The sequence below is a fragment of the Equus asinus genome, chromosome 20 (genome assembly GCF_041296235.1).
Source record: "Equus asinus isolate D_3611 breed Donkey chromosome 20, EquAss-T2T_v2, whole genome shotgun sequence".
NCBI classification, from domain to species: domain Eukaryota; kingdom Metazoa; phylum Chordata; class Mammalia; order Perissodactyla; family Equidae; genus Equus; species Equus asinus.
In genome coordinates this window covers 41,524,247-41,551,252 of record NC_091809.1, presented here as the reverse complement: position 1 = coordinate 41,551,252, position 27,006 = coordinate 41,524,247, and the positions used below count along the sequence as shown (strand labels likewise).

Here is a 27,006-nt window from a genome sequence, read left to right as displayed (position 1 = left end):
GGAAGCTGCCCTTCGCCCCGCCTCCTCATCGCGCTGGAGCCTTTCTAGGCTTTGGGAGGTTTGGTCCTCTCTATGTGCCCAGCGGGGGTTGAGGCTCCGTGCCCTAGGATGACTCGGTGCGAAAAGCCGGGTGCCAGACCGCTTCCGTCTGCACAGTCCCTCCTGTCTGAGCGAGGAGGCCCTGCCGTTTACACACACACATCTGCAGGGGGTTTCTTTTCGTTTTTCTGTTCTTGATCTTTTGTTTGTTTGTTTTGATTTAAGTGGCTATACCTCTACGTGTTTCTCTTGATGTTTTTCTTTTACATTTTCCGCGAAGCAAGGCAAAAAAGAGAGCAGTTTTGGGTTTGAATACTGGCTCTTGCATTCGCCATCAGTTGCAGGATCTTGTACAAATCCTTCCACCTCTCTGAATCTCAGTGCCCATCTAAAATGGGGGTGATGATACCGTTGCTCTTAGGGCGAGATGACACATTGCATGTGAACATAGTAAGCTCAGTAAGAGGAAAGTTATGGTATCATTCTCCTCTATTTTTCTTTGAGTATTTCTTTCTGTTTCTTCATTTTGAGACGTTCTTGCCTGATCTCATTTGCTCATTTTTGTCTGAGTCAGTGACATTTCTGCCTGTACCTGCTGGTTTCCTTCTTACTCTCTCTATCCGTAGCACCCCTTCAGTCACCGCTTTCCACATGCCTGTGAAGCCTGCCTTTTCCCCAACTATATCTTACGCATTTCATTTTCATGGGACATATTGCTGGGGTCTGTTGATTGTGTTTGCACCCAGGGTATTCATCACTTTTGGTGGAGGGAGAGGAATATGCAGGGGAGGAAGATATTTCCTCTACCTGCTCTGGGTCCTTCTGCCTGGACAAGGAATTAAACTCGTGTGAGACAGAATAACAGGAGAAAATTAAATAAAGCTTTATAACATGTGTACATGGGAGAGGCTCAGCTAAACTGAACAACTTGCCAAAATAGCAGAAGTTCTCACCTTAAATACCGTCCTCAAGTAAAGACAAAGGAGGATGTTGGGGGTGGGGGGAGTCAGTTGTGGGTGATTACCAAAAAAGCACAGTAAACAAGAGTAGGGTTATTATGCAGATTTAAGTCCTTGCCTTCCGTATTAAGAGTTTCTAGAGACAAGGTCATCCCTACTTCTTCCTGGTACAGAGAGGGAGACATCCTCACAGATGGAGATTTCCTTTACAAATGTAAATGTCTGTTAACAAAGGGTAAGTAAATTCTACTTTTCAGAGTTTCTTCCCTGTCTGCAGTTTTTCAAAAGTAACCAGCCCCAAATAATTCTCATGCCAAAGAGACGTGTCTTGGGGTGGCCAAGTCCAGTCTCCCACAAATCTATAGTTTATGAAAGGATACTGTGTGCCAGCTCTTTTCTCTATCTATCTCATTTAATATTTTAAAATAGTAAGTTTATAAATAATACATAAATATGTTCTTTTAAATATTTAAAACATTATAAGTAAAGCTAATGACCTTATACTACTCCTGGCTTCATCTCTCTCACCAGAAGTTTCTTCTAATGAGTCTGGTATGTTTATCTTCCATAACTTTTTCTATGCTTATACATACAATACACATGTATTCATAGAAAATACATAGTATAGTTTTGTGGGTATATGTATGTGTTGTGGGTATGTTATTTTTTTTTAATGTATGGGTTTTGTTTTGGTGAGGAAGATTAGTCCTGAGCTAACATCTGTTGCCAATCTTCCTCTTTTTTTTTCCCCTCCCTAAAGCCCCCGTGCATAGTTGTATATCGTAGTTGTAGGTCGTTCCAGTTCTTCTATGTGGGATGCCACCACAGCATGGCTTGATGAGCAGTGCGTAGGTCCACACCCAGCATCCGAACCAGTGAACCTCTGGCTGCTGAAGCCAAGTGCATGAACTTAACCACTGGGCGACAGGGCCACCCCTGTATGTGCGTGTTAAATTCCTCAATTTGCTATTTTCTCCTAGCAGTGGGCCTTGGAGATCTGTCCATAGTAGTGGGTGCAGATCTCTCTTATTCCTTTTACTTTCTGGGTAACATTTCATAGCCTGAATAGCCATTTGCCTATTGATATTATATGTTGTTTACAATTGTTGCTGTCACAAACAATGATACAATAAGTATCATCTTTGTGCATACATGTGTTACTCTGAGACAGTATTGCTGGGTCTTAGGTTGTACACATTTAATAGATAATGCCAAATTATTTTCCCAAATGAATGCATCATTTACACTCTTTTTGTTTTTGTTTTTGAGGAAGATTAGCCCTGAGCCAACTGATGCCAATCCTCCTCTTTTTTCTGCGGAAGACTGGCCCCGAGCTAACATCTGTGCCCATCTTCCTCCCCTTTAACGCCTACCACAGCATGGCTTGCTAAGTGGTGCCATGTCCGCACCTGGGACCCGAACTGGTGAACCCCGGGCCACCAAAGGAGAATGTGCACACTTAACCGCTGAGCCACCTGCTGGCCCCAACATTTACACTCTTAACAGCAGTGCATGAGAATATTTTTCCCCACATCCATGACATTCCTTCATGCTGCCAAACTTGTAAATTTTGACCAATCTGATTGGTAAAAAGTGATGTCTCAGTGTTTTACTTTGCCTTTCCATGATTAATAGTAAGACTGAATGTTCTTGTGTATGTTTATTGGTAATTTGTAGGTTTCCTATAAATTTGCCCATTTTTCTATTGGATTTTTTTGTCTTTTTCTTGTTGATTGTTAGATGTTCTTTATGTATTCTAGATACTAATCGTTTGTCATATATGTTGCAAATGTTTTATTCAACTTTATAGCTTATATTCTAACTATGTTTAGAGTATTAAAATTTCAAATTTGATACACTGTTTTTCTCAGTGGCTTTGAATTTCATGTCTTATTTAAAAACTTCTTCTGCACACCAGAGTGATCAGGGCTTCCTCCTGTATTTTCTTCTGCTGCTTTTTTGTTCTCTTTTTTTGTGGTTAGATTTTGATTTTATTTTTGTGAATGATATAAGTTGGATATTCTAATCTAATATTGTCTCTGGTAGTTAATTTCCACTTTGAAAACATGGAGTATAAGATATTTACATAATAGAACTGCAGAGAATATAATCCATGTGTGATGTGACTTGTGTTCTATGAATTATTTGGTCCTTCGTTTATCAGTAATTTATTTATTGAGCAACTGCTATTGCAGGACACTGTGGTAGGTAGGTGGAATACAGTGGAGAACAAGAGTGATTTAATATCTGTCCTCATGGAGTGGACTTCTGTGTGGTGTGTGTGTATGACATGAAGGAGCTTGGGAGGAAAGAATCAGTTTTAAAAAATTTGCACAATAACTAATTATGATTGTGGAAGTTTCTACAAGGAGAAGTACAGATTGCTATGAGGGCTTATGGTTAGAGATCCTAATCCTGGTGGTGGTGCTGGTAGAGAGGCAGTTAGGAAAAGCTTTCTTGAGTAGTAACCTTTCAGATGAATGGTGTTGGATGACTTGGCAGGCTGAGATTGGAGTTGGGTGTGGGCAGTAGGATGAATAAGAAAGAATATTTGAAGTAATGGGAAATATTGAGTATGCAAAAGCCCTGAGATGGGCAGAAGCTTGGGGTATTGGTGAAACTGAGAGACATCTAGTGCATCTGGGGCCAGAGAGCAACAAAGTAATGTGTGAGTTGGGCCTGGTATTGTGGACAGGGATCAGATCTGATAGACCAAGGGTCTAATAGAGCAAATTAGGCCTTATCTGTTAAAGTTATTGGGAAGTCTTGAAAGAGTTTTCATTAATTAAGTGACATGATTAGATGTACATTTTTTGGCTTCTCTGGCCACTGAGGAGAATGAAAGGGTCCAAAAGTGGATGTGGAGAGGTGATTGAGGGAGCTATTATTGTAGGTTAAGTGCTTGGACTAAAGCCATAGTAGTGGATATGGGAGGCATTGGGTTGTTCTTTCTTTTTCTTTTAGAAAAACAGCTGTCTGTGTGTGTGTGTGTGTGTGAGGAAGATTGGTCCTGAGCTAACATCTGTTGCCAATTTTCTTCTTTCATGTTCCTCCACAAAGCCCAAGTACGTAGTTGTGTATCCTAGTTGTAGGTCATTCTAGTTCTTCTATGTGGGATGCCACGACACCGTGGCTTGATGAGCAGTGTATAGGTCCATGCCCAGGATCCAAACTGGCTAACCCCGGACCACTGAAGTTGAGCATGTGAACTTAACCACTGGGCCACAGGGCCAGCCCTGGGTTGTTATTTTTTTTAACAATATTTCATGAAGAGCAAAGAACTAATTATTATGACAATAGTTGCTTCTGTACGTAGGATAAAGAGAGATTATTTTCCAAAAATCAAAGAAATGGCAGGGATAATAGTGGAGTGAGCTCAGCTGAAAGTGTGTGTAGGAGTTCTACTCTCCTAGTGGTTCAGTCCAAGTCTAGCTGAACACCAGGTATAGGAAGTGGTTGGTTCTGGAAGAGCTATGTGTAAATGGCATTTTTATAATTGGAGTCATTTAAACTTTCCAGGAGAATTTGTAATTCAAAGTGGTGGTAAGCCACTTGGTCAGGCACTAGATACTTTGGTAAATATATAATTACTCCAAATTTTTCTGTATGGTACTTCAGATTTTCTTGTATTGGATTTTAAAAATTTTATCTCCAAGTTAGTTGGGCATTTGTGAATGTCATTGAGTTATAAGATCTGGACAAAAACAGAGATGAGTTTAGAGATATGCCTCAAAGAAGACAGCAGGAAATCTTTAGTCTATGGCACATTGAAAAAATGGTCTGTAGCTAGATAAGCTTGAGAAAGGCATGTACCGTATCCTCCTCTTGGGGTTTATAGTGCATAGGAAGATCATTAAACTGAAAAAGTAAAGCTGAATTTATTACTTGTCAGGTAAGGGAGAGCTGTGTCACTCTAACATGACTTCAGTGAGTCTTTCTAAGTTGTAAGAGAAGGGCTAGATCTAAGATAAAGTGAGGAAGTTTTGCCCAAATAAGGCAGGATCTTGAAGGCCATCACTTGATAGGTTAAGGAGAGAATTGTAAAGTCTCCTTTAGGGATGATCATTGCACTGATTTACATCAGTAATTATAGGCACATTTCTCAATAATATCCAAGATCATATAAGCAGGATCTTTCATATGCAAAAGTTTTGAGATTTGGAAATTTTTTTCAAGATGGCATTAAAGATTCTGAGAAGTTCAGTAGTGAAGGAACCTGCTTGACCTTGTCTAACTCTGCATCTCCTCCACTTTGCATATTGAGCTCTGCTTTTAATAACTAATATTTTGTGAAACACATCATGGAAACACTGCTTTATTTAAATGTGTCTTGTAGGGGAGGAGGAATATTCCTCTATCCTCTAGGTTCTTCTGGCTGGTCTAGGAATTAGCTTGACATGAGACAGAATAACAGGAGAAAATCAAATGAATGTAATGACACATGTATATGGGAGGAACCCAGGAAAAATGAGTAACTTGCAAAAATGGCCAAAGCCCCACCTGAAATACCATCTTCAGCTAAAGACAAAGGACGATGTTGGGGGTAGTGGTTCGGGACTCCAAAGGGGAAGGAGGCAATTCACCTGGAGATGGAAAAGCAAATGTTTATAAACAAATGTTTAAAAAGGATTAAAAAGCAAAAAAAAAAAAAAAAAAAGAAAACAAAAAAATAATTAAAAGGGAACCCTAGAGGGAACTTTGATAAAATGGGCCTTGCTAGGTGCTTTCCTGCCTACCACACCTAGAGTTGTCTATGGTGAAAGCTCCTTCCTGGAAGAGGCCTTCTATCTTAAATTCTTTTAGGCAGTAGAGGAAAGGTCAAAGTCTCTTTCTGAGTCTTTTGTTCTTAAAAATAAGCCAAGGACCATCCTGGTGGTATAGTGGTTAAGTTCACATGTTCCACCTCAGTGGTGTGGGTTCAGATCCTGGGTGCAGACCTACACCACACATCAAGCCATGCTGTAGCAGTGACCCACATACAAAATAGAGGAATATTGGCACAGATGTTAGTCTAGGGCCAATCTTCCTCAAGCAAAAAGAGGAAGATTGGCAACAGATGTTAGCTTAGGGCCAATCTAAAAAAAAATAATCAAGCCAAAGAGATACATTTTGGGGTGGCAAATTCTGATGCCCCACAGTATATTCTCAGGAACAAATTAACTCAAGAGCTCATTGCCAAGGATTTGGCTCAGATTATCCATGAGTTCAACCTCTTCATTAGAATTATCAGTAGTAGAAAAATAATTAATATCCAGGGATCTGAGTAGGAGGTTGTTTGTGATATTGTTAGGATGGGTCTCTGTGTAATTTCTTACTCTCTTGGAGAAAGGTGGGATATGTACACTTTGGAAAGACATTTGGGCTCTAGAACCCCAAGAAACAGTAGGGTGCAATGTGAAGTCTCAAATTCTGACATATTGTCTCTGTGGCCAGAGCTTCTTTTCCTCAAAACGGCATTCCAGCTCCTGGAGACACTGGAGGTAAACAACACTCTCCTTGGTGACCTTGGTGGCTCCTGTGTTGGTGAAGGACAGTTGGATCTAAGGCAGGGCTGCCTAGAAGTCTTCCTGTAACTCATTTCATTCTTGGTGTTCAGGTGTTGAAGCTTCACTGTTGGACAGGCTTTTCTAACCCTGGTATTTCCACCTCCTAGAACTGATTCAGTGGCAGACTACAAAAATATGTTTTTTTCAGCAGAATCAATATCAGGCATGTTGCTTGGTATATGATACCATTGCATCAATAAAACAGGAAAAATGCATGAATAAATGGTGTCTGTTTTGAGTTCCATGAATTGAAACCTGGCAGTACTCTCACACTTGTTCTTCTCTTCTTTCTAGGATCTGTCAAGGTGTTTTATGTTACCCTCTGTCTTCCATCAAACAGGAAACTCTTAAGGCAATAGGCTAGACTCAGGAAAACTAATGTTTATAAAACTTGAAGGCAGATTTTAAAAATATTTTTAAATAATAATATAAACCAGGTGTCCCAAGTCCTCTAGATTTGGGTTACCTGAGACACACCCAAGTGAATAAAAGTCTGAAGTTCTTCCTAAAATTTCTGCATATTCTGTGGCCATTGCTGTGAGATTTTTATGGGCTGTCTCTAAGTCAAACCACATCATTCCAGATGTAAAACTCAATTCTTCCTTGACTTATACATACAACACACACACACACGCATGAATACATGTGACATCATACATGCATTTGGTAATGTTGGAGACTTTACTGAAGGCGTGAGGGGAGGACAGGTTAACATTGTGGAACTGTGGCCCCAACTTTGGAGAATTTCCACTGGCTTCCTCCCACAGACTTTTCTTCTGCATTCCATCTTTTTGGCTCTTTCTCTTCTCTTTTCTTTCTCTGGCATTTTCTTCTCCGAGGAGCACTAGGTATTATCCTTATTTTCTCATTTGGGACAATTTAAACTATTATTTTGATGGTAAGGCTCTTTATAATATTCATGTCCTTAGGGTCTCTCTCTTTGCCTTCAAATGACCAAATTCCCCTGTCCAGCCCCCAAACGGCTCTATCTCTAAGATAAAATCAGGTACACTGTTTTGCATTTGCAATTTTCCATTTAATACTAAAAGGAATGTGCAATAATCCTTTTTTTAAAGTCGTAGTTTTAATGGGCTTTTAATGGTAGTCTTTCTTTGCTGATGGAGGAGAGACATATATAATAGTCATTATCACAAACTGTGAATCACCTGCGTCATCATTCTATTAAAAGCTATTTCTACCAGATGTTGTGCCTGAGAACACGGTTAAACCAATAGGTTTGTCACCTGTCTTGAGGGACCTTAAATACTAACCCTACATGCAAGCCCTGAACGTAATGTAACCTTGGGCCTGAGTTTTCCAGCAAGAAAGCCTTCATATTTATATTGGCTGTAAGATTGCTATTGGTTTCCTAGGCACACTGCCTACCTAGATTGAAAAATAGAAACTGGTATAATCAAATTGGAAATTTTCATATGATGTCCTCAAATTTTGGTATTATCTGGGAATAAACACCTTGAGGTTTATCTAAAAATTTGTATTATATCAAGATGGAAGTCCCCTTATTGAGACATTCTCAAACAAAAACCTGGTTCATTTCAAGAATTTTTGGGGCCAGCCCAGTGGCGCAGCAGTTAAGTTTGCATGTTCCGCTTCGCTGGCCCAGGATTCACCAGTTCAGATACCCAGTGTGGACCTATGCCCCACTTGTCAAGCCATACAATGGCAGGTGTCCCACATATAAACTAGATGAAGATGGGCATGGATGTTAGCTTAGGGCCAGTCTTCCTCAGCAAAAAGAGGAGGATTGGCGGTAGATGTTAGCTCAGGGCTAATCTCCACCCCCCCATACCCCCCACCCCAAAATTTTTGAAAGACCATTAGAATTGACTAGGAAACTTCAGGGGACTTCAACTATGAAGAAAATAAGTCCTGAGGAAATGAGGTGTGGGATGCCTTATACCTTTGACAAGGAGATGAGGCAAAGGAGGTTATTATAAACAAAGAGGGAGCAGGATTTCTTACATTTTTTTGAAAAGTTACTGAGAGTTGTCTCTGACTGTAGTGGTTTACTACTTTCCGTTTAATACTACATTTTTCAGTTTAGAATTGAGAAAGTGCAGAGTTCTACCTCATGCCTCTGAAGGGATTCTGGGGTTTCCTTATTGGAGAATTAGGTCATTTCTCCTCTTCAAGAAGGCCTCCTGTTCCATTTATATGTAACAAATTCTTATAGGGGACCCCGACCATCACAGTTTACTTTCACATCTTTATCTCCTCCACAATCCTCTCTCACATTTAATTTTTGTACCTGCATTAAGTGCATTTTGATGTGTTGTGTGTTTTACTCTGGATGACGAGTGTTTGGACAAGCCATTGCCTTCCTTAGGGCTCCCTTCACCTCCTTGTTTCTAATTGTATAAATGAAGGGATTCAGAAGGGGTGTGAAGATAGTATTTAGCACTGATACCACCTTATTAATCTTAAAGGAGGAGTGCGCTGTGGGTCTCAGGTACATGAACAAAACAGCTCCATAGAGCAGGGAGACAACTGTCAGGTGAGAGGCGCAGGTAGAGAACGCCTTCTGCCGGCCAGTGGCTGAAGGAATCCGTAGGATGGTGGACAGGATATAGATATAAGAAATCATAGTGAAGATGAGTGACCCTGGGATCACCAGGATGGTTGCTATGAGACCCAAGAGCTCCAAAATTCTTGTGTCTGCACAGGCTGCTTTCAAAATGGGACCAACATCACAGTAGAAATGATTGATGATATTGTCGCCACAGAACGGCAGCTGGATGAGCAGCAGCATCTGACAAAAGACAATGCTGAAGCCCACCGTCCAGGAGCTGAGGGCCAGCTGCAGGCAGAGATTGCTGGTCATGATGGTGGAGTAGCGAAGGGGCTTGCAGATGGCCAGGTAACGGTCAAAAGACATGACAGTGAGGATGAAGAACTCAGTGGTGCCCAAGAAGAAGTGAAAGAAGGCCTGCAGCAGGCAGCAGGGGGTGCAGATAGCTGTTCTTGCCACCACAAAAGTTTCCAGCAGTTTGGGGATGACAGTAGTGGTGTACCAGATCTCTAGGAAGGACAAGTTGCAAAGAAAGAAGTACATTGGAATTTGTAGGCTGGGCTCAGCCCAGACAATGGCAATAATAAGCCCATTGCCTGCAAGAGTTAATATGTAGATGAAAAAGATGACAATAAAGAGAGGGATTTGTAGTCCTTGGATACCAGGAAAGCCTAGGAGGATGAACTCTGTGATTGCCGTGCCATTTCTCATGTCCCTGATACTCTAGAAAAACAGGCAAGAAAGTAGCTTCTTAGAATCCCACATTCAAATATAGTTTGATTAAAAAAAAAAGCTGGAGGATTCTGATTCTATTCTTAAGGCCCTTCAGGGTACTCCCTCTCCGTCACAGATACACACACACTGTCAAACTTGACTTCAGTGGAGCCATTTTAAAATGGAGTCAGAGCTACCCTTCCATAGAAACTGCCTTGCTATCCTGAACCTTGGACCAGGTCAAACCTGTGGACTGGGATAAAACCACCATTGTTGTACAACTAATTGTTTGAGAAGTTAGCAGAGAAATGGACATCTTCATCACAAGACTGAAGATGATGGACTTTTCATTTTAAGATAGGATCAGTAATCAGTTATGTATAGCCAGGGACAACTTAGCTTATTAATACTCATAGAAATTTTTTTCTTTTTTCCTCCTCTTTTCACGTAATTATCCCCTTCCTTTTCTCATAAAAACCCTTTGCTTTTAACCTGTAAGTGGGACACCATTTGAGTTTCTACCTGAATCTGTGCTCCCTGAATTGCAATTCTTTGATCCCAAATAAATGCTCTGCCTGTTAAACTGGTTTCTCTTTTTAAAGGTTGACAACATCCAGGTCTCCTTCCTTACTCATGATTTGGCTTGTTCCTTTGTCAGCTAAACTAGCTTAATTTTTTTTTTGCTGAGGAAGATTTGCCCTGAGCTAACATCTGTGCCAATCTTCCTCTCTTTTGTATGTGGGTTGCTACCACAGCACGGCCACTGATGAGTGGTGTAGGTCCATGCCTGGGAACTGGGCCTGGACGCTGAAGTAGAGTGCGCTGAACTTAACCACTAAGCCATGGGACTAGCCCCTAAATCAGCTTTTAAGTGGACTTTGAAAGTACTGAGTCACCTGATGAGTAAAAAAGTATTTTTTCATCCTTATACAACTATGAGAATAATCATCATAATATAATGGTTTATCTGTCAATAATCCATATGATTATTTAAAGTGAACAATGTGTCCAGTGGTATATCTACATAAGTCCAGCTGTGGGCTCATAAGAAGTTAATCCACACTCTCATGTTGTATTCTGAAAGAAAATTCTTGACTTATATTACAGATATATTTAAGAAAGCTGATTTTATACACACATATGTATGTGTGTATTTATATAACTAAAAATCTTTGTTACTCATTAGTGGTGAGATACAATTTAGATAGTAAAACATGTTTTTTTGAAGAATCCACTTCCAAAATCTAATTCAGACATTTTTTTAAAGTAGACTAGAGAAACATTGAAAACTAAATGGATAAAATTGCTCAGCAAGTAGGGAAATATGCTAACTTTTAATTCAAAATTACAAGACCAGCTGAATCAGGGCATAATCTATAGAAGTGCTTCATAAAAGTATATTGGATAAAGATCTGTAGACGCTAACCTAAAAAGGGGAAAAGCCTAGCAAATGCTAAGAATAATGAAGTTGTAAATCCTGGAAAGCACATTCCTATCAAAACCTTCCTTTGTGACTAAGTATCTTTCCATACAAGTAAAGCATTCCCATTTGTGTGTGCAAATTCATAGGCTGAGAACTTTCTCTTCTACTAAAATTCACTAGAAAATAGTAAAACTACTTCCTATCTTATTGAGGATATTCTTCTATATGGTTCTTCTTTGCAATGGGTAAGATAAATTCCTGTGAAATTAATTGCACCATTTTCAAAGTATATAGGACACTTAGCACGAGAGAGGCAGCTCACAGTTCACTGATATGTTGCTTAATTCTATCCCCATAGGAGAGAACACTAATTCTCTGGAAGCTTAGGCGAGAAAAATACTTCCATTCCTTTCCATCTCTTTTCTAGACCCAGAAAGGATTATTATTTTTTTTGTCTATAATGTCACAAGCACCACTTCTTTTCCATGAAACTATAAGACTCAGAGAAGTATTTGAATTTTGTACTAATGGCCAATATAACTGGCCATGAGCTTGGTCTCTCTAAATAGGGTAGAAATAGACATATCTTCAGTCCCCATGCAGAGGAGAGTGGCAGTCTTTCCTGGCCAATTCAAAATTTCTAAGGGCTACACGTTCCACAATTTGGAGAATTAGACCTATTTATTCCATAAGCATTTGCCGAGATCTTACTGTGTTCCAAGTCCTGCTAGGGGATTAAGGACCTTATCATTCAGGTAGGAAGAGAGGCCATATAGAATAATTACAGTATAACCCAGAGAGTGGAAGTATAGAGTTATGCACAGATTATTTTGGGAACACCCAGAAGGGACCCCTTACCCAGCCTATGTAGGGGTTAAAGAAGGTTTTCCAGAGAAGGAGATGCCTAAACTGAGTCCTAGCGGAGTTCAAGAGGAAAAGAGAGCCAGGTAGGGAGTGGAAATGCATTCCAGATAAGAACCTAATGTTTGTGAAACAGAACTAGATCCGAGAGTTCTACTTGAGCTGAAGCTGGGAGTCACGCTTGTCCAGGCTCTTCTGATAAGCTAACAGGTGGGGCAGGCCTCCTGTGAGTCAGTTTACAAGACGGATTCATGAGATTTTTGGAGGGGAGAATCTTGGATCAGGAAGTTTGCCAACATGGGGCAAATGTGTATGTATGTACGCACATGTGAGGAAAATATGCCGTCAGCCTGCCTCCCTGACACATGTACACACTTATCTTTCTGGAGGAAGGGGCTGCCAGTGGCGACTGAGTGAGCTGTTTTGAGACCCTGGTCACAGACAGCATTGCTCCAGGCGACAAAGTGAGGCTCATATAGCGAGAGACAGATTCTCTCTACTTTTGCAAGGAACATGGCTTGGATTTGGCACCGTGAGGACCCAGGAGTAGCAGCAATGGTGTCAGCAGAAATAATGCCAGCAGAAGTGGCAGCAGTGCCCAGTGGAGGGGATGCAGAGCAAGAGAAAAGTGGCAGGACCCAGCGGTAGCTGTCTGGACAGCTGACTGGACTGGGTTGTGAGCACAAGTGAAGTTTTGTGGGGTTTTGAGGGAGGTTAGATGTCTTGAGTTAGCAGGTAAAAGCAATATTCCGAGGAACACAGGAAAGTAACCTTAGGAAGCTAAGGTTATAGAGTTAAAGTATTGAATTAAATACTGCAGTCTATATACTCAACCAATTTAATTGTATACTCTAAGCATTTTTTTCTTTATAAAAGTCATAATGCATACAGTCATATGGTGTTCCTCCTTATTTCCCCATATCAATCATATACCTAGCCCTGTTAATTTCGCCTCCTTACTCACTTTTCAGTCTGTTCTCTTCTTTCCATCTCATCTAAGCTGCTTTTGTTCATTTGTTCATGCCATTATCTTTCACCAGGATCAGGGTACAGCCTCCTGACTGGACTCCCTGTCTCCTGACCTGCCATACTCTTTCCTATCCATTTCAAACTGTAGCAAGGATGGTCATTCTAAAACACAATTCTGATCACGTCTCTCCTCCGAACCTTGAGTGTCACATTCAAACTCCTCACCATGGCACTCAGGGTCATTGATGATCTGGTCTTACCTACCTGATCTTCCAGTCTGATCTTCTGCCACTCTTCCTTCTTTCTTCCCTATTCTATGCTCCATACTTATTGAATTACCCACGTTCAGAGTTTGGCAAACTATGATCCTGTTTTTGTAAATCAAATTTTACTGGAACCACACTAATTCATTTACATATTGTCTGTGGCTGCTTTTGTGCTACAATGGCAGAGTTGAGTAGTTGCAACAGAGACTATGTGGCCCCCACAGCCTAAAATATTTACTGTCAGGCCCCACAAAAACAGTTTGCTGACCCCTGCTCTAGTTCCCTGAAGGTGCCACCCTCTCTCTTATCTCCTGATCGTTATGCATGCTGTTCCCTTTGCCTAGAATACCTTTCCCCAATCTCTTCATTGTTTGGCTAAATCCTATCTGATTTCTAGATCTCAGCTGAGGAGCCACCTCATAGGAAGCCTTCCCTGACTTCCTCTCTCTAGTTAGTTAAGGTGTTACTCCTCTATGCTTCCCTAACAGCCTATGCATATCTATATCTGAACACTTACAGCATTGTATTTACTGTTTGCTTCATTTCCTCTATATATGCCAAGGCCCTTGAAGGCAGCAATAGTGTCTGCAGGGCTAAGCATAGGCTCTCGCAAAATAAGCCCTTGAAAGATATTTTCTGACTGATTATATAAATGGATGACTTGTTAACACTGTGTCCCCAGTTACCTCTAAGTTTATGTAGTCTGACCCATGCATATGTTTATAAAACGCTACTGTTAGGTTTCAAATGCTGGCGACATGTAATAATCGGGACTGTTTGCTGAATCATGTGTCTCCAAGTCTGCTGCTGCTCCCAGCTTTTCTTTATGTAAGTTCTCCTGCGTGCAAACCTTTCTGCTCCACCTTTCTCTAATCAGGGATATGTGTTTCTCCTGTGTTCTGGTTATTCTTCCAGCTTCTCCAGACTACCCTGAGTACAGATAGCTTTCTTAATCCATTTAATGCTCAATGGTTTGAGATGGAGTTGAATAATTTTTTCTGAGCTATGTTGTTGCAATAAAGGATCTTTCATTTTTCTTAAACTTTTCATAGTCTTAAAAGAAGAAAAAAAGAGAAAAGTATTAATTTTTTTTCTGGATTTGGGCCAAGGGTTGTATGTCCCTTTTTTTAAAAAAAAGTTTTATTCTGTTCATTTATATGTTTTGTTTTTTAATTGTTGATAGGGGCCAATTTCAATTTTTAAAGGCTTTGATCATGTAGTAAATTGGAAGGTGCCCAATGGTGTAGAACCTTAAAGCAGTGAGACCCAGAATACATACTATAGGCTCCACAAAGGGAAGTGCGTCAAGAATCACTAACTGGGGGACTGTGCTAACCTGGAATGCAAATAAAGACAAGCAGTTTGAAAATCATCCCCTGGACTGATGGTGCTGGGTAGGATGCAGTGAATAAAGACCGCTTTGATTTAGGAAGGTCCAAGTCTAAGTCACTGTTATTGCTTGTCTACATGAGACTGAAATTCATTTATTGGAATTTATTTTGAGGCTTCAAGACATCAAGGCTAGCTGTATCTATTCATTTTAGAGACGAGCAAAACTGTATCCAAAATAGTACCCTTTCCCTCTCTGTGGCAAAGCAATACTCACAGCACTAATGAATCCCAGGGAAACACTTCCGGTCCTGTGATGTGACCTTGTCTGCTAGTGGACTAAAGAGAAGGAGAGACTGGTTATAAAGACAGTCTCATTGAACCAGGAAATTTTCCTTCTTTTTGCACAAGGAAAATGAATCTCTCTAGAGTTTTAGGCAAGTGCTCTTAGACATTGCTGAATTCTACTCGCAACGCTTTCAAGAAATGGCAGGATTTCTTCAGTGTTTAGGAGAATTGTATTGAAAGTGGTTAGTTTGTCAGTTCACACTAGGTCAAGATTTCTTCTCTCAAAATAACGATTTGTTAGTGGGGCACTTTCATAGCTTCCTCTGGGACATCAGTCTCCATGGATGTGCTCCAGAGACTCCCAGGAGACAAGGAAGGTCTCACTAAAAGTTTATTCGTAAGTCAAGCTGAGGAATTTGCAGTTTTCTAAATTCTAATTGGTACCAATCATCCCTGCACTCCTGAGATAATTAATCAAAGTCTGAGAAGCCATGCTTTTATGAGTTTTAGGTCTTGAATTTCTCAGTTCCTCCTAGAGGGGAAATCAGTGTCTCAATAATTAAGTGCAATTCTCTAACGAATTGAATTGAATCAAGGGTAGGAAATTTAATTAATAATATGAAAAATGATCGAGTATGCAGGAATACAAGCACGAACAAAATATAATTGTGTTTCTTTTTCTTGTGAACTATCCTATGGTGATAAATGAAAAGATAGGGCTAAAATGTTGAGGATTGTCTGGAGAGTTGGTGGAGACTCTGCAAAACAGAAAAATAGAGCTGGAATTGTAACTTTAAAAGAACAACCTTCAATGAGGTATAATTTACATTGAATAAAATGTAGTCATTTTAAGTATACAGTTCAATGAGTTTTGACAGATGAATACACTCATATAGCCACCATTCCAATTAAGATTTAGAATGTTTCTCAGTACTCCAAAAAGTTACTTTGTGCCCATTTTACATTAGTCTACCTCAATACCCCTTCTCCTACCCCAAAAACCACTGATCTGATTTCTATGTCTATAGATTAGTCTTGACTGTTGTAAGATTTTAAATGAATGAAATCATACAGCATATATACTCTTTGGTGTCTGGATGCTTTCACTTAGAAAAATATTTTTGAGATTCCTCCATATCATTGACTATAAAAAGTTCATTCCTTCTAATTGCTGAGTAGTATCCCATTGAATGAATGTACCACACCTTACTTATTCATTTACTAGTTGAGCTTTCAGGTTGTTTCAGTTTGAGTGTTAAAAATAGAGCTGTTGTGAACACTCATGTAGGAACATTTTTGTGGGCATACGTTTTTATTTACTTTGGGTAAACGTCTAAGAGGGAGTTTCCTGAGTATGAGATAAGTGTACATTTAATTTTTTAAGAAAGAGTCAAACTGTTCTCCAATGAGGTTGCACCATTTTACAGTCCCAGCAACAAATGCATGGGAGTTCTAGTTGCTCCACATTTCACCAGCATCTGTTATTGTCAATTAAAAAAATTAGTTAAAGTAGGGGTAGGATTTTATCATTGTTAATTTGATTTGCATTTCTGTGATGACTAGTTATATTGAGCAAATTTTCATATGTTTATGATGTTCATATATCATTTCTTATGAAGAAGTAGTTTAAATCTTTTGTCCATTTAAAAAATTAGATTTTCATTTTATTATTGTCATAAAAATTTTTTATTCTAGATGTGAGTCCTTTGTCAGATAAAAAAGTTGAGAATGTTTTTTCCCAGTCTGTGGCTTACTATTGATTTTTCTTTCAATATAATTTGATATACAGAAGTTTTTAATTTTTGAAATCTGATTTATCATTTTTTTCTTCTTCTTATAGTTCATTTTTTTTCATCCTAAGAAATCTTCACCTACTCTAAGAGTGTGAAGATTTTCTCTATGTTTTCTTTTAGATGTTAAGGTCTGTGATCCATTCCGAGTTAATTTTTAATATTACTTGCAGTGAACGTCTGATAGCAAAAATTTTTCTCCGGTTTTTCTTTCTTTGAAATCTATTTATATGCCCTTCATTTTGGAAGGATGTTTCTACTGAGATCATTCTTAAATTTTCTGCTAATCTTGCAAATCCAATGGGATTTTCCTAGTGCTTTTTAAAAAGTGAATCTGTAGTAGTCGATACCACTGACTACTTCCTTTTTGGAACTGTCTTCTCTTCTGCCTTTTATGACATTATATCCTCTTGTCTTCTCTGTCTCCTTTCTCTTTCCTCTTGTCTTTTACTCTTGAGGGGAGAATCTCAGTTTTTATTAACTTATCCTTTTTTTGTGTGTAAAGTTAGCCAGTCCTAGTAATAACCAAAATATATTCAATTAGATATCTTGTTTAAATGAGAATTCTTTAGGTCCATGTGTGGAATAAGATAATAACATCCTACTGAACTATATGTTTTGGTTACACCATCCTTTTGTTATATAATATTCAGCAAACTTCTCATCAATCTTGTAATATTTGAGCATTTAAATCAGATTGCTATATCATATATCTTGATGTAATTCAGGTCTGGGAGCTCCAATGGGAAACAACTTAAAACCCATTCATAATTGAAATACTTACAAATATATTTGGAAGTTGAGGTGGTCCCTGAATCGAGTGAATTTCAGGAAAGCACTTTGGAAATTCTGAGAGAAAAATCACCATGTGTAAGGTGGGATTGGCTTAGCAGTGGGACAATTTTAGAGCAGACAGGGATGTTCCAGGTACAGGGTAGAGCTATGCTTATCCACTCTCCTGGCCCTGTGATCTTTTCCCCATCTCCCTGATGTTTTCCCCTGGAGTGCTCTGGGAATGAGAGGCCCAGGGTTAAATGGAAGAACTTTGTCATCAGGGAACCAAATAGCCCTAGGAATTGTTTCTAGAAATATTCACCAGACTGACTCACCTGGATGTTATGACCTGAAAGAACAGGACTAGAGATTTTCCTGGAGAGACTCCAGAAAGCACTGAAGTATGTGGTGTAAAGACAAATAAAAGTAAAAAATAAGAGTCTTAATTCTCCTTGTTGAAAATAAGGGAAGAGACTTCTTTCTCCACTTTCTTAGAGTGCTTACATTTGAACGCTTGTAAGTTCTTTCTTTTGAAATGTGTGTAAATTTTTTGAGAAGCTAAATAAGCCTCTTGCCAGCTTTATGGCCCAGAAATGTCTTTCTCAAGGACCTGGGAGCCGTCTCTTTGAAATGTAAACGTCAAGGGAGGTAGCACCCTATCTCAGTCTCTGTGGGAGAGTGGGGGCCTCCATGGGCACCTTGCTCCAAGCTGCAAAACCACCTCCTGTCATCAAGATATGAGCAATTTGTTTTTCTTCAGGATAAAGCCAATCAGCTAGCACAGACGGTCACTCCAATTACCAAATGAATCTAGGATGCACCATGTGTCACAAATGGTGTTATCTAGTCCTGTTACTTGAGGACTAGCTATTACTTATCTTGAAAACATGTTTGTAACAGGCTGTGTCTGCTTGGCTCTATAAAAGGTGAGATTTCTTTCTGTCTTTGCACTCTCTTAGCAGATTACCTCTGATGCTCATCGCGTTTTGGTATAATGTTTATCTAATAATAAAGGTATTTTCTTCTCTTAGTACCTTTGTGGAGAGGTTTTCTGTGTTGGAAGATTTTTTTTTAATTATATTTCTTCAATGGTGGGTCATGGAAGAGAAGCAAGATTTAAAATGTTCAGAGCCAGAAATATACAAAGCCAGAAGTGCGTCTGTGAACATTTTTCCCATCGTCGGTCATGTGAAACTGAAACTGTAAGCGGACATTTTCATTGCTGCCTATTCAAAGCAGGAATTCTCTATTGTCAGGTGCATACTCTGTAACGCAGCATATACTATTAAAAATGCACTCTAGAGGTGTATCTTAAATTTGATAAAACACTATATATTTATATATTACAAATAATATGTTGTGAAGCTAAAAGTGACTTCTATAAAACATAAATTAAAAACACATTTCAATCAACCATGACAGAAGAAATCAAATTAACATTCCATTCTTTCTACAGAAAATTATATTATAAAACCATTGTTTTATGATCAAAGAATATGCAACTAAAAACACAGGAACATCAGCTAATAAGAGAAGCATCAGCTAATAAAATATTGTGTTATTTTTCTGGATTGTGTAGTATTTATAGTATTTTGTTACTTTTTAAAATTGCAATTTATTGTGATTTTTTTCCCTCTTGTTTAAAATACATATTCGTTTTTGTACCTAATCTGTATTTGTACTTTAGTATTTTTTTTTTCCTCCCCAAAGCCCCACTGCGTGGTTGTATATCCTAGTTGTAAGTTCTACTAGTTCTTCTTTCTGAGCCACCACCACAGCACAGCAACTGACAGACTGGTGGCATGGTTCTGAGACCGGGAAACGAACCTGGGCTACCAAAGTGGTGAGAGAGCCGAACTTTAACTACTAGGCAATCAGGGCTGGCTCTAGTATTATTTTTCTTAAAGATGGCCTCCCCAAGTATATGCTTTACCACCAAATTCTGAATCCATCGTACAAACATTAAAAAGATTTAGCCATGGGCTACCAGGAAAATGATTCGGTAGATTTTCCTTCCAGTGGGCAGCCATCACTAAGAAAAAAATCTTGGTTCTTCCTTGCTTTCAAAACGTGAAATGCCATCTCTGTTTCAGAACTCAGGTGCCTAAAAATGGCTGGTGAAATTTCTCAGTTTTGAAAAACTTACAAGGTACAGAGAAGAGAAATGTGTACAAACTCTGAAGGGAGTTAGGAAATCTCCCAAAGCCCTTTTAAAAGTCACATCAGGTTATTACCACAGTACAGATTCAGAGCATTACTCTGATGTGTCAGTTTTTTGTTCTGCAATGCTTCAGCTGAGATGACAAATTCAAGTATAAAATTGTAGTTGACCCAAGTCAGAAGAAACTATGAATTTCTCAAGGTAAAAAATAAAGAATATTTTTTAACTATAAAAAGATAAAAATTAAAATTAAAGAAAATAAAGGTAATGACAACCAAAGCAAACATAGCACTTACTGTGTGCCAGGTACTATTCCAAGTGCTCTTACAAATATTAAGTCTTTGTAATCTTCACAACAACCCTTGAGGTAATGTCACTATTATTATTTCTATTTTATAGATGAGGAAAGTGACACAGAATGGTGAAGTAACTTGATCAAGGCCATATAGCTACTAAATGACAAATTTCCACCCAGAAAACATGGTTTCAGAGTTTGGTTTTGAAAAAATAGCATTCCTGGAAGAAAAGAAAGCATTTCTAGAACAAGAAGTACACAAGGAACCTCAAAGTGGCGCTGTGATGTAGAAGGAAATGTTAGGCCCAGGTATATTCCAGGCTTGGGCATGCCTCTGCCATAGCTGGATAATCCTCTTCAGTTGACGTTCTTCATCTCATTCCCTTGAGCAAAATTGACCTGCAGCAGGGGACAGTAAGCACCTAAGATCAGATGGTGGGGTTTCTAGTCTGTCGGTTCTGAAGAGTGAGCTTTTGCCTGGATCTTGTGGCTTGGATTTTTCCTTCATTCCTCAACCTTCCACCAACTCAAAGTTACTTCTGTAATAACTGGCCTTCTCCTAGATCCCCTGCTGGAGTTGGAGTCTTGCTCCAACACCATCCCAGCAACTGGAAATCTTACCACTGGTTGATTATCTGTCTGGATGCTGAGTGCTTACCTGCTTGGTTCCTGAGAATCACCTGCCTCCAATTCTCTGTTACGGTCTATTCTCATCTCTGGGGGTCCTCTGAAATGTTATTTTGTTCCATCTATCATTCCTTCAAAGGACATGTTAATTGACAACTCCAGCCTGTCCTTTCTCCTATAAATAACCACAAATCACTTTTATTTCCTGGGATCTGGTAGAAAAAATAAATAAGATAAATATGAGCTAACACACTATCTATATAGTAAAATAGCTTGGAACCACAGTAATCTACATAAATCAAAGTATTCATAACATTTGTACTGTGCTTTTAATTTCCAATTTTCCAAGTTACATAACTAGTTAATTTCACAACAACGTTGTGTGGTAAACCAGGCCCTAAGTGAATATTTTTATAGGATAGAAATCTAGTGTAATTCTAGGATATGTAAACAGTAGGCAAAAATGATCTGTTTGCGTTTTTGTACTGAATCATCACTTCTTGTTGTTTTGAATTTGCTTTAAGTTTTAATTTTGGTTTGAATGTGCTTTAAGTTGGGCATAGGTAGAGTAGTCTTCGTCAAAATCATTGTAAATAGTGGGAATCAGATCCATAGCTTAAAATGGTCTAAGATACTGTTTTCTCCTATAGAAAGGTACCTAGGGATACCTTAAGTCATACTATAAAATGTTGTATAGGATAAAAGTTTAGCAGGAACAAGGAGGTCATCTGTCCAAAATCATCTACCTCTGTTATCTCCCTAAAAATCAGCATTGGAGAGCAGTTATTTTTGGTCTTGGATTATTCTGAGTCTTCTATAGTTCCCCTTTAAACTCAAACAGCCAAATGGGTAGGGCAACCTTTACTCTTTGCAAACACATTAATGAAGATGTTATCAGTTAGCTAAAGAAAATAGGAAGCGGAGTTGATGACAGTGGAGGGTGAATGAAGAGCAGAGAGAGGGATCCAAAGGTAACAGGGCCATGAACTTGAAATAGTTTAAAAAATTTGGAGGACATTTTTGAGGAACCACTCCTGGCTATACTATTTTTCATGCTTTATTGCTATCAGATTAGTAACTAAATTAAACTTCAGCCCTAACTTCTTAGCGAACCAAGACTCAAGCAGGTAAAGTTTTTTTCCTTTTATTGGCCTCAAAGCCAATGTTTAACCATTATTAACATCAATGTTTGCATACGTATAAAGTTTATTTTTGCTTCATCATTTAGCTTTGATACATGCTATACACCCTGCTTGAAAAGTCCTTCTTCCTCTTCAAGCCATATCTCACCAGTGTGAAGAGTCTACAATCTTGAAGACTCTACTCAGTATTCATTTTCTTCACAAGAACTTCCCAGTGACACTGTTTGTACGTTGGTCTTCACGGCTTAGTAAACAGACATAAAGTGCCAAGTGTTCCAGGTGATTTCAATCCTGGACAAACACAGGGCCATGGTAATGGTCACTAAAAACAACCATTCTTTGGTTTGATGAACATCTCTACAACAACTCAAGCTTCTCTCAAATTTCTTCCAAATAGTTTTCAGGCAAATAAATCTCTGACTTCATCATCCCTTCCAGGCCTCAAGGTAGGACAGAACAAGCCTGATTTCTAGAGAACACACTGAGTTAGTTTAGGCTAAGTTTTCAGAGTTGTCTCAAAAAAAAAAATAAGTAAAATAAAATAAGATTTGAAAAAAGCCAGATCCTGAGGAATGTGTGGAGGTGGAAACGTAGGTGAGTACAAGGAAAAATTATTTCTACTGAAGTGACAACTGCTCTTCATCTCCCTTTACCCCCAGTTCTTCTCATGCCCTTCCAAGTGGGACAGCCTTTTACATTATTCCACAGAATACTTAACATTATAATCCTTTTTTTTTTTTTTTTTTTTTTTTTGCTGAGAAAGATTTGCCCTGAGCTAATATGTGTGCCAATCTTCCTCTGTTTTGAATTTGGGTTGCTGCCACAGCGTGGCCACTGATGAGTGGTGTAGGTCCACACCCGGGAACTGGACCTGGACCACCAAAGCAGAGCACACCAAACTTAACCACTAGGCCATGGAGCCAGCCTCCTTAACATTATAATCTTGACAATTAATTTGTAATTTTCAAACAGATGAATTTGAGAATAAAGTGACTTACATGACAGAAGGATTCTCTTTCAGCCTCATATTTTCAACTGTTTTCAAACAAAGAAAAAGGAAATTAGAATGACCTGGGAAATCTATCTTTACTGAAAGGCTTCCTTGTTTTATCTTTATAGGAAAAATCTGCTTTGTACACTTGTTCTGGCTCATTTAACCCTTTTTGATTTTATTCTATTTGAGAGCTGTGGGACTGAAAGTGTCGCCTTCATTGTTAAATTATGGGTAAATGTACACATCACCTCTATGGTCAAGAGTAAAGGCAGTAATAGCAGCAACAGCAGTGTGAGAGACTGGAATTGGCCTCCCGAAGATATATCTCTTTGGCATGAGGATTATTTTGGGCTGGTTACTTTTGAAAACTGCAGACATGAGAGAAACTCTGAAAAGTAGAAATTACCCTTTGTTAAGAGACATTTACATTGTAAAGGGAATCTCCATCTGTAAAGGTGTCTCCCTCTCTGTACCAGGAAGAAGGGGGATGACCTTATCTCTAAAAACTCTTATCAATGCAGAAAGCAAGGACTTAAATCTGCATAATAACCTGACTCTTATTTACTGTACTTTTCTGATAATCTCCCATAACTGACTCTTCCATCCCCAATATCCTCCTTTGTCTTTAGCTGAGGATAGTATTTAAGGTGAGAGCTCCTCCATTTTGGCGAGTTACTCAGTTTTTCTGGGTCTCTCCCATGTATACATGTTGTAAAGCTTTGTTTGATTTTCTCCTGTTATTCTGTCTCATGTGAATTTAATTCGCTGTCTGACCAGAAGGACCTAGAGTGGGTAGAGGAAATGTCTTCCTCTCCTACAGCAGCAAGAACAAAGACAACACCACCAATACCCTGTGCCCTGAGATAAATAAACAATCCTCTCTCCCTGCCCCCCAGAGAACAAACAAGGTCATCCTGTTTGGTGCTAGTCCCTAAAATAAATAAATAAATGAAACCTTGAGCAGTTCCTATAAATTACTGACTCCCTAAGAAAGCAACTTTGTTCCTAGCCTTTGCAACACTGATGTGTGAAGATATATGATGATGAAACTGGTAAACAGCCATTGATGATTAGTTAGTGAGCAATTAAAATTTTTTTGCAATTACTAACTATAGCTTTTAGTTGTTCACCTACCTGTTGTTGGCTGTGCTGCTTAGGCAATATACCATCTGATTCCCCCTGGGTTCCTATCAATAACATCTCCCTGGCATCTGGATCACTGTGGTACCAGATGTTTGAGCTGTTTTTCAGGATTTAGGACACTTGTCCAGTTAAGTCTGGTTGAGATCATCAACCCTTCAACTGGGCCTGCACAAATGCTTGACAAGTGACCTTTTTGATGTCAAGGAGATAAAACTCCACCCTCAGATCATGAGGCTGCCACCATTTTGTGAACATGTGTTTTAAGAAGAAGCATGAAATTTGACTAGGCTTTCAGGGATCATCAGTTACCTCACCTCTCCTCACCTCCAATCAACTGTCTCCACATTTCAGACCACCTTGCCCTCCTACCCCGTAAATATCCCCAAGTCACCGTTTTCAAGGAGGTGGATTTGAGACTCATTCTCCCACTTCCTCACTTGGCTGCCCTGTGATTAAAACCATCTCTCTGCTGTAATCTTTTTTTTTTTAATTCTATAAAATGTATTTTATTGCAATTTCCTATGGGAGGAATATCCCTTCCTGACCTTTCTCCACTAACGGTCAGCACTCATAACAACTTTCTGGTCAAAATGTAACACTTGGTTCATTCTGCCCCGGAGGTTAGGAGAAATTCACCAGGAAGAAGTTTCAATCACCTCATTGTTGTTTTCTGCAACTTTCATTCTTCTATAGCCGATAATCTTCAGGTGGAGACCACACTCTTGGGAAAGCCTCTATTTCTTCTTGTGTGCACTCATCTAGACGTCTGGGTACTTTCCGAGGTTGAGGAAGCTCTTCCACTAAATTCTTAAGAATATCTTCTGGTATGTCTTCATCTGGGAAAAGATGCAACCTCTGCATCATAGTTCTTCTGTGAAGGTTTTTTGGCAGCATGCCATAAATAGCCAGTTTTACAATTGCCACTGGATCCTTCTGGTGAAGTTGAGCAGCTGTTACTTGTTTCAATCCACCTGGGTAGCCAGTATGTGAGGAATACACTTTTTGTTCCCATTTGTTTCCAGAAAATGCAATGTGCCTTGTGTTCATTATGACAACATGATCCCCACAGTCACCTGGGGCGCCCTGGAGAAACTCGACATGTTTCCCCACTAGCGCGACAGTCTTTGGTCCAAGATCTGTGCTGTAATCTTGTTGTCTCCATGTTTGGCTTTCTGGGAGACAGGCAAAAATGAACCTGATTCAGTAGCAATGACTTCCATGGATTTAAAATTTTTTTTAGAAAATTCTCATTTTCCACTATGACCAGATTAACTATAAACTTGGTAACTTCAGTAAATTTTTTTTCTTTAAATACCTGTCCCATTTTTTATTTGAGGAGCTAATTCTTTGAAAGTCTAGACTTTCTAGTAAAATTTATAAGTAAATTTGTTTTGTTTTTTAAAGGCTCTTGTCTAAGTGTTTCTTTGACAGGGTAAAAACTGTTTTCAATATTCTTAAGAATTCCTTTCCTTCCATCCTTCCTTCCTTTATTGAGTACCTATCAGATGCTATATACCATATTTGGGCAGATACAAAGAATAAGAAGAATAATTTACTAACTTAACAGAACATAGATACAAAAAATAGTCAGAAAATACAAAATGTAGAGAAAATTCAAATACAAATTGGAACGGGACAAAGAAAATAAACAACGTATGTCAGAAAGAAGTAAACCTAAAGTTATTCAAGTCTAGCCCCTTCATTATACATATAAGGAAACTGATTGCAGGGGGATAAAGTGATTTTAGTCCATGTTGTACAGTGATTTAGTGGATGGACCTGAAGAGGACTCTGGTTTCCTGGCGCCTTCCAGAACTCTGTCTAAAATATGTCCCTCATTCGTTTTATTTTAGTGCCTTCCTATAGGGCTCTACATGCAGGATACAAAACTGTTGCCTGTCTAATCTCTCACACACTTATTGAGATTATACTTTCCAATGAATTTGAACCCAAAAGGAACCACTCAGTAAAAAATTTAAATCAGTTGTCTCTGGGCAATAGAGGTTAAGTGCTTTTCCATGCCTTTTTAATTTTAGAATTATTTTTATGATGACCACACAGTAATTTATACCTCTAAAAAAAGTTGAAAAAAGTCTTATTTTAAAAATTGGCTAAAGCATTAAAAGAAAGGAATGATGAAATTACAGGGAGGGGAAGAGTGGCTGGTTTGGGGGAAAGTGGAGAGGAGTGAAAACTGGTGGGAGGATGTTTCCAGTGGGTCTGTGTTCTGGCAGGAGAAGAGTCACATCCTGAGAACTTGGCAGGAAAAGGCTTCAACCCTAGAAACTCTTGGGAATGGCTCTCCAACAGCTGCAGGCAGGCTTGCCTTAGCCAAGCTTGTCCCAGTTTATCCTGAAGCTGTAGACTTTGAGGGTGCTGGAGTTCTGGAGGGCTGTTTTTTACTCAGAGCATAAACATTTCCTCAAAAGTACACAATAGGCAACTATTGGGAGAAAAGGAGAGGGCCCTAGGGCTCTTGTCATGAAGGTGATGAACTCAAGAAGGTTATGGAAGGTAAAATATGAGGCTGTGGGCAGAATAAATATTTTAATGACCACATAGCTTTACCAAGGGTCCCTTATATTTATCTTCAACTGTGTATGTGTGTATAGAAGTATTTTAGGCTGTGGTAAAGTTCTGAGGAATATATAGGAGGAGGAGGGAAAAAAAATGGAGGGGACTGCAATGGAGGGAAAGGGTGCGATCAAAGATGTTAATTGGTTTTTAGGTAGAAACTACCTTAAACTCCTCTATCCTCTACCTCCCCCCGCCAAAGACGTTTAATCATTCTAAACTAGACAAATCTCACATTAACTTTTATAATCACTGAACAAGTCATGCAACGATTTAATGGCCAAAAATTATAGAAAAAGGAAGGACTGGGAAAGGGAAACTGGGTCTATGGTCAAGTGTCTCGTTACTTTAAAACGCTTCTTTTTGCTTCCTCATTATTTACCGAGAGACTGAAATTCTCTTTGAAAATATTTTTGATGCCTCAGATCCTGTGGAATAAGAGTGTCATATTTAGCAATGGAGTCATTTAAACAAAATTTTGTGACTAGAGGCCAACCTGGCAGTGCAGTGGTTAAGTTCACACATTCTGCTTCAGCAGCCTGAGGTTTGCCGGTTCAGATCCTGGGTGCAGATGTATGCACC

At 39.0% G+C, this 27,006-nt stretch overlaps 1 protein-coding gene across 1 annotated transcript; it reads right to left on the bottom strand.

Moving 5' to 3' along the window:
* Positions 1 to 1,244: 1,244 nt before the first annotated feature.
* On the bottom strand, positions 1,245 to 25,180 carry OR6X1 (olfactory receptor family 6 subfamily X member 1). The gene has a single exon (XM_070490029.1). The coding sequence runs from the start codon at positions 9,783 to 9,785 to the stop codon at positions 8,847 to 8,849; it is 939 nt and encodes a 312-aa protein (XP_070346130.1). The 5' UTR covers positions 9,786 to 25,180; the 3' UTR covers positions 1,245 to 8,846.
* Between the last annotated feature and the right edge of the window lie 1,826 nt (positions 25,181 to 27,006).